The 8,722-nt window shown below is 42.5% G+C and overlaps 1 protein-coding gene across 1 annotated transcript in view; it reads right to left on the minus strand.

Moving 5' to 3' along the window:
• BRCA1 (BRCA1 DNA repair associated) overlaps positions 1-4,216 on the minus strand; it is a gene marked incomplete at both ends in the record, with an annotated part of 60,003 nt that extends 55,787 nt beyond the window's left edge. Inside the window, one exon of the mRNA XM_079725929.1 lies at positions 4,137-4,216. Within this exon, the coding sequence (XP_079582055.1) occupies positions 4,137-4,216 (80 nt within the window). The remainder of the gene's footprint in view (positions 1-4,136) is intronic.
• Between the last annotated feature and the right edge of the window lie 4,506 nt (positions 4,217-8,722).

An 8,722-nucleotide genomic window follows, 5' to 3' on the forward strand; every position in this document is an offset into this window, starting at 1 on the left:
GAAAACCCTGATTTGTTAGTAAATCACTATTCTTCAGATACGCTAGACAGCAAAAGAAATTCTCAGTAAAAGAGAAGTTGGATTTAGCTATGATACCAGATGGCTTTCATTCTCACCACTGACTCAATTCTGAGATAATTATATTTCAGTATAGTAATTAAAAACCAAGCTATACAAACATTCTGTAAACACAAACTTTGAACAGATGAAAACTCCAATACATAAAAAAGTAATTACTGTTGAAGGAAAAGCTTGAAGAGAGAATGGGAATGAAAAGAAAAAAATTAAAATGTTCTCTTCTAGGTCCTGATGAAAGTAAATGTTTACTATAAAAGTGATTCAGGGACTTCCCTGGTGGCGCAGTGGTTAAGAATCAGCCTGCCAGTACAGGGGACACAGGTTTGAGCCCTGGTCCGGGAAGATCCCACATGCCGCGGAGCAGCTAAGCCCGTGCGCCACAACTACTGAGCCTGTGCTCTAGAGCCCGCAAACCACAACTACTGAAGCCTGCGTGCCACAACTACTGAAGCCTGTGCGCCTAGAGCCTGTGCTCCACAACAAGAGAAGCCACCGCAATGAGAAGCCTGCACACCGCAACAAAGAGTAGTCCACACTCGCCGCAACTAGAGAAAGCCCGTGCGCAGCAACAAAGACCCAACTCAGCCGAAAATAAATAAATTAATAAATAAATAAATTTATATTGAAAATAAATAAAGAATAAAATAAAATAAAAGTGACTCAAATATTTAAAACCTTTCAAACCAGGAAATATTTTAGGCCTACTGCATATTTATATTTAGAGCTTCCAACATGGTAAGTGATTGGAGAAAGAAGCTAGGTTATGTTCAAAAAACAACCACCACGCACTGCGATACACATTTTAGCAAACTCTTTGAAAGTCAAAGAATTTGTATATTCATGTGTAAAGAGTTAGAAAGAACTACCAGTTATCAGAAATAAATGACTCAGGGGCCAGGAGAAGGAATTTTAGCTTGAGACCTCAAAGAAGCTGGAAACCTACCCTATAGTTACCATAAATAACATTGTTTCCATTCACAGTCAGGAATCATTTATTAAGACATTAACTGCAAATTGTACTGTTCTAGGCAATGTTAAAAAAAAAAGTGAACTAGGTATGAGTTTAAGGTTTAACAACCAGGAAGAACAGTCTTAGTTTAAAAACCCAGGTCTATTTCTAATAGAAAACAGATTGAGGACTTCCTTGGTGGCACAGTGGTTGAGAATCCGCCTGCCAGTGCAGGGGACATGGGTTTGATCCCTGGTCCGGGAGGATTCCACATGCTGCGGAGCGACTAAGCCCGTGCGTCACAACTACTAAGCCTGTGCTCTAGAGCCTGCGACCCACAACTACGGAGCCCACATGCCACAACTACTGAAGCCTGCACGCTCTAGGGCCTGTGCTCCACAACAAGAGAAGCCACTGCAATGAGAAGCCCGTGCACCAAAAGGAAGAGCAGCCCCCGCTCACCACAACTAGAGAAAGCCTGAGCACAGCAACCAAGACCCAACGCAGCCCAAAGAAAAAAAAAAAAAACAGATTGAAAAAATTAATAAATAAGGAGCTGGAAAATACACAGTAGTTGACTGAAAATAAAAATTTAACATTAACTTTCATTCTCACATCTTTAATTTTTATGTATCTGGGTTTTTCATTTGATGGTTTACTTTGCCAGAATGAGAAAGAACATTACATTATTATGACTGAGTCCCATGGAAATGTAAAATAAATGGACCCAAATGTCATATTATTAAGGACTTTTTGATCACTCCTTATAATCATCATGAGTAAGTTTTATGCTTTTTCAAAAGCAATTTTTTTTCCAATTGTCATTTCCTGCTTGCCTGGCTCTGATGTTTCATACATTAAGCTGTAAAGTTCATTTAGCTTTGGTTCTTGTTTAGCTGAAAAGTTGAGAGGCGGGGGAGCAGAAGGTAGGTTACTTATAAATCTTGTTTCTCTCTGAAAACACAACTTGCATTTTTTAAAATCTTATTTACTTGACTCCAAATATGAAAAATAACTTTCATTAAGCACAAAGGTAAAACTTTTCAGTTTACTTTTTGAATACCCACCACTATCACCATGTTAAAACCCACTAACTTATCAAAGAACCAATTTAGTTTATTACTTAATACCTTCAATAAATGTTTACTGAGTGGCTACTATGTCCCAGATACTGTTCTAACTACTGAAGATATGAAGTAAATAAAACAAATAAAAACCTCTGCCCTTGGGAGTTTATATTCTGTGGGGGTTGAGAAAAAGGATAAATAAATTATACAGAATGTCAGATAGTTTTAAGTTATGTAAAAAATAAGCATTATGGAAAACAAGGGGGATAAGGGATGTGTTGAGGGTGGGAGTGTTACAATTTTAAATTGGGACTGTCTGCCTCTTTGAAAGATGGTATTTCAATCAAGATTTGTGAGCCATGCAATTACCAGGGGAAGAATGTTGCAGGCAGAGGGTGTAGCAAGCATAAAAGCTCAGAGGCAGGAGAATATGTCGCATGTCTGAAGAGCACTGAAGAGGCCAGAATGACCAGAATTAAGAGAACAGAAGGAAGAGGATAGTCAGTAATCCTCCTAAATTGCCTTTCTGGCTTTTTACCAAGAAATTCTGAGGTATGGTTTTTAATTTATTTTATAGATTTAAGAGATACCATTGAGGTCAGCTAGTGACTACCTGGGGTTCATAACCTTTGTTGTACCATGGACCCCCTTTGGCAGCTGGTAAAGCTCATGAACCCCTTTCTTAGAGCAATGCTTTTAAATATATAAAATACAAAATATAAAATTACATAAGAAACAATTATAAGAATACAGTTCTATCTATAGGCCTCCAAGGGTCGTGGAGGGTCAGCAAGTTAAGAGCTCCTGAATCCACACAAGATAACTTTCTGGGGTGATGGAAACGTTCTATATCATTCATTCATTCATTCATTTATGGCTGTGTTGGGTCTTCGTTGCTGTGCGCAGGCTTTCTCTAGTTGCAGCGAGCGGGGGTTATTCTTCGTTGCAGTGCGTGGGCTTCTCATTGTGGTGGCTTCTCTTGTTGCGAAGCACAGGCTCTAGGCGCGTGGACTCAGTAGTTGTGGCTTGCGGGCTCTAGAGCTCAGGCTCAGTAGTTGTGGCGCACGGGCTTAGTTGTCCATGGCTTGTGGGATCTTCCCTGGCCAGGGCTCGAACCTGTGTCCCTTGCATTGGTAGGCAGATTCTTAACCACTGTGCAACCAGGGAAGCCCGGAAATGTTCTATATCTTGACTGGGTTACTCAGATATATATACACTTGCCCAAACTCATAGACTTGTACACTTAAGCTCTCTGCATTTCACTGTATGTAAATTACACCTCAATCTAAAAAAACCTTTACTATTCTAGTCTCCTCCTTATTTTGTAGATGAAGGAAACAAAGGCTCACTCAAAAAGTCTAAGAGGGGGGAGGGGCAGTATAGGGTTCGGGGGTGAGAGGTACAAACTATTAGGTGTAAGATAGGCTACAAGGATGTATTATACAACATGAGGAATATAGCCAATATTTTAGAATAACTGTAAATGGAGATTAACCTTTAAAAATTGTATAAAAAATAAAAAATTTTAAATAAATGAATAAATCTGGGGGGTGGGGTCAAAGAAACTTGCTAAAGGCTTTGAGGACTCACAGTATTCTTATTTAAATATAGTATAGGGCTAGTTTCAACCAAAGGTTCTCCCAAGACCTACCCACTCACTGACACCAAGCATTTGTGATTTTATTTTGCCGTTATTAACTATGTCCATTCCAAGTGATCAAGCTGGTTGTAGAGATGGATGAAATGCCCAAATGCCACTTAAGCCAAACCAGATCCTTGCCCCAATATAGAGCCAATCAAGACAGTCTGTGGACATTCAAGACAGGGGGCTGTGTGTGTTGAGGTGACACAGAGGGAAGGTTAGAGTGGAGAAAAAGGAGTAATTTCTTATATTCCTAAAGCTCTTCAGTTAAGAAAAGCAGCAACTTTAATAGCTTAATCTTAAAAAAATTATATTTTTTTCTCCTTTCTATCTAAGGTCAATTCTATTCATTTGCATCGGATATAAGGAAGAATCTCAAATTAATAAACTCTTGACTTACCAGATTGGACACTCTAAGATTTTCTGCATATCATTAAGGACATTTTGTACTTCTTCAACGTGATCCGCAGAAAAATCCATTTCTTCCTGTTCCCATGAACTTTAACACATGAACTTAAATATATATGTAAATAAATCACGTTAAAAGGTTTAAAAGCTTGGTTTCATTAAGTGCCATTTAAGATTGGAATGCTTTAGTATCAGATCAACCATAGAACTAATGACAAAAACCTTATTTTTAAAAAATTCTATAAGTTTTTTGTAATTAAGACCATTTAAATTCTCTATTTTTTCACATCTAGCCTCCAATCACTTTCTTTTGGTCTTTTCCTTTCTCCAAGAACGGGAAAGCCACAGTGGGGTGACTGACTGGGTGAGTGGTGGTAGCCACCTAATTCTCCAATCATCCCGGCTGTTTTCTTTTTCTCGCTTAAAATCAAAATCAACACTAACCAATGCTCCCCACCCCTGTCCTTCCCCAGTGTTTCCCACTGGCCTGCACTCATCTCAGGATCCTCCTCAGGCACATCCATGCCAGCAGCGTAGGGAGGCTCGCCCCTCTACTTCCTTCTTGTCCCTTCTCAGAAACACCTATGAATCCAGTTCTTAACGGCTCTTCCTCCCACAAAATTCTGTTTCCTCCTCTTCCCAGACACATTCCTGCACCCCGTTTTCCCTCTGGGTCTCCATCTCACATATACCAGCCCATCTTTGTATACCATGATGTCCCCCTCAAGACCCATTCCAGTTTCCACCATCAGGATTCCCCCTCGGAGACACCCTGCCCCCTCCCTTATCTTCAGCGCCTCCCCCCGACCGTGTGACCCACAAATTACCCCCCTCCCCACGATCTCCCCAGATTCAACGTCTTAGGCTTCTCAGGTTCCATCTTCCGCCCGCCCCTTGGCAGATAACACCCATCTTGCTTCGCCTTCAGGAGTCACCTCTCCCCTGCTGTCTCCACACCTGTTTACTGCCTGTCCCCGGAGCACCCTGTGGGCCCCTCTCCCTTCCCCAGGTTCTCTCACCTTTACCCAGAGCAAAGCGTCTGTGGTTCCCGGGCCAAGAGGCCCAGTTCTCCGAAAAACCCCCCGGACCGCCCTTGGTCAGGAAAGCTCACACAGCGCTGTCGCAGTTTCGATTAATCTGTAATTCCCGCGCTTTCCTGTTGCCATGGAAACCGGTCGCCGCGCCTAGCGAGAGCCTCTCAGAACGCGAGAACGAAACACGTTACGGAAGGGCGGAACAGAAAGAGCTGAGTCTCTCGGGGTTCCTCATTGGTCACCCATTCTTTCCCTGCGTTACGTAATTAGAAAGAGACGGAAGAGGACGAATTCTGCTCGACTTTTCTAACAGGGGCTTGACCCCTTATCTCTACGCTTCCAGTTGCGGCTTATTATGTCACAGTAATTGCTGTACTAGGGTCGGAATCGCTCCCTGAGGCCCGAATATGAGCGCAAGATAGTGCCTAAAAGAGTCGCAGGAAGTGGCCCCGTTCCCTCACCCTTTCCGTCGCAATGGAAGTCTCCAGTTTTGGTAAATAAAAGGGTTGTGGGGGAAAAACTACGATTTCCAGCACGCATTGCGGATCGAAAAGCCTTGGCCACAGTGTCCCTTGGAAACTGTAGTCTTATGGAGAGGAGCTTCCGACACGGGAAGCGGGCACGAGTCTCACGACAGCCCAGTTGACAAATTGAAGAGCTCCGCCCGCTTATGCACGTCAACAGATATGGATTGGAGTGTTATGTTTTAGTATCTTGAGAGCGGATAATAGGCTAAAGAACCTACAAATCCTAGGAAGACTACAATTCCCATCCATCCCCGCGAGTCTCCGGCAACTCGTCCTCTAAGGTCGGTGACCTAAGGTCCGGCGCAGCTTTTACCTGGGAAGGGGAAATCGGCCCACGGCTGCGCACTCGTAGTTCCGCCCCTTTGCCCCAGTGTTTGTTGTTGTTGTGAGGTTCTGGCTGCTCCTGCCCCGCCTCCGCCAACTCATCTTCGACCAATCAGTGTGGTGGTAGTTTTGAGGGACAAGTGGTAAGAACCAATCATCTTGTCGGAAACTCAGAGACGCAGGGGACTAGGCCCTGTCTCTCTCCGCCATGTTAGATTCACCCCGCAGGGATAGCCCCTGAGCTGGCTGCGGACGGTTCTTGGACTGGTTTCGGGCAGGCGCCCCCCGGGGGCGGGAAGCTGGTAAGGAAGCAGTTGCGGTTACCTAGGGGTGGTGTCACGTCGCACTGAGAGGGCTTGGGGAAGTTCAAGGGAGGAAGCCTGCAAAGAAGAGGGGCGACTTTTTCTGTGCCTGGGGCCAGCCGATCTTTTCAGTGACCGGATGGGAGAGCTGTTCGTGTTCCGAGGGGCCAAGGGGGCGGATACCACCGGAGGGATGGCGGGTCCGTGGCTTAGAACGCCTGGCTTCTGCTGAAGGACGCCGAGACTCCCCAGCACAAAGAGGGCCTAGGCAAAGAAAACGAGAGAGAGTCTTCAGGGGTTGGTGATACTGTCTTGGGGACATGGAGTGCCAGGAAAAGATAAGTGGAAGACTAGGATGAAGTTTTCAAGGAAATAAAAAAGACACTACCCACACAGCCTCCTACTCCCCCTCATCCCACTTTTGGGGAACCTCATAAGGAAGTCTCCTTGGTCAGGGACCTCTGGTATTGGAAAGGCACCGTTTTTCCTTTTTTATCGAACACGCAGCTTTCAGGTTACAAATTTTAACTCCAGGATAGCTTGTATAGGCCTCCGGTGGAGACAGTAATCAAAGCTCAGGTTCCCAGGTCAGATTCATTAAAGGGATTTTTGATATCCTGGAAAAATCGACATAGAGGAAAAGCTGATCTATGCCAAGCAAAGATGAGCCAGTGGCATGAACTTAATATAGTGCCAATTAATGAAAACTGAAGGCCGAGGCCCCAGCTACCTGACTTTACTAACTACAGGGACAGAGGGTACTAACGATAGCTTTGGTATTTCCACAAGTTCAAGACTAATGCTCTTGCTGAAAGAATTTTCACATATAAGGCAAACAGAAATAGGCAGCTCTTTATGAAGACCTGGATATGGTCCAGCTAAACTAGAATCTCCCACTTCCTGTTTTCTCCTCACCAGCCAACCAGTTGGATGAGCTCCAAAGTATCTAAACTAATTTCCAACTGTGTAATTTGAGAAAAGGCAAAGAAGATTAGTTTCCATTTAGACTTTAAAAAGTGTGGAAGTGTGTTTCTCAGAAGTTGAAAAGTGAGAATGTGTTTTAGAATATCCACTTTTGGCTGAGTGAATCAGTCACCTAATCTCCCTGATTTTTTGCCCAAGATTCTGGGGAGTTGCCAGGAGTTCTGTCCAAATTTTAAGGACCCCAAGAATTGCATTCCATATGAATGAAATACTAGATGTCAGCAGGATTGGTGCTGGAAACTATTTTGGTGGTGAACTTGGCTCTAGGTAGACACAAAGAATGGAAAATGTTGGAGGATGTTTGTCTTTGGATTAAAAAAAAAAATCCCTGATCCTCAGAGAGTTCAAGATCGTTTTTAATGACAGTTGTATTGTTTCACAGGGCAGTTCGTTACACTGTGGAAAACAGGACTATTTCAGGCCCTGATTTATTATGATAATAACTTTTATATTTGAGCACCGTTTTCAAAGAAATAGCATGCACATTTTTACTTGATCCTTATGATAACATTGTGAGGTTAGCAAAGCAGAGGTCTTAGACCTATTTTACAGATTAAGGAACTGAAGCTCGGAGGTTAAAAGACTTGCTCACACTTACATGGCTAGTAATGTGCCAGAGCTGTGTCTGGAACCCAGCTCTTCTAAACCCCTGTGATCCCTCCCCTCATTACACTGTAAACTCCTGAGACTTAATCTTGTTCTTCTCCAATGTCCTGTGCCTAGAGCAGAACCTGGCTCTTTGTAGATGCTTAGTCAAGATTTACTGATGAATATGTTTTTTAAAAAACATATAAACATATAAAAAAGCTGGCCTTTTTCATTACAACTTACGTTTAGATTTAAACCAACTATTTTTTCATAAAGTCAAAAAAACAGTCTAACAACTCATAAGTAATCAATCCTTAAAATTCTTACCTTTTAGAGGTAAATATTCAATTATTTTATGGATGAAGTGAGTTTGGTTAAAACATTAGTTGACTACAGTCAATCCATATTGGGGGGATGGAAGGGTATAGATGAAATGAGGGTAGTTTCGAGTTGATCATTGTAGGTAGATGTTCACTACTCTCCACTTTTATGTATGTTTGAAATTCTCCATAAAAGAAAAAAAGTAGCCTACAAAAAAAACAAAACACATGAACTTCGATGAAGGTTGTTAAATGCTACCCCTGTATAGTTTCTTGGCGAGTGGTTCAGCCTCTAACTTGTTAAATGGATCTAATAGAGAACCTTGGTTGCTCAATTTAGGAAAGGGCTGCTTTTCCAAGAAAAATATAGACCATCACTTTCAGGCTTTAGGAATGTAAATTCCCCAAGGGTGGAGACCTACATTTACTCATCTTGGTAACCTACTAGTAAATATGTAGCAGTAGGTATCTTTAATTAAGCAATCATTATAAAGTTCAT

This window comes from Hyperoodon ampullatus (assembly GCF_949752795.1).
Source record: "Hyperoodon ampullatus genome assembly, chromosome: 19".
Taxonomy (NCBI): domain Eukaryota; kingdom Metazoa; phylum Chordata; class Mammalia; order Artiodactyla; family Ziphiidae; genus Hyperoodon; species Hyperoodon ampullatus.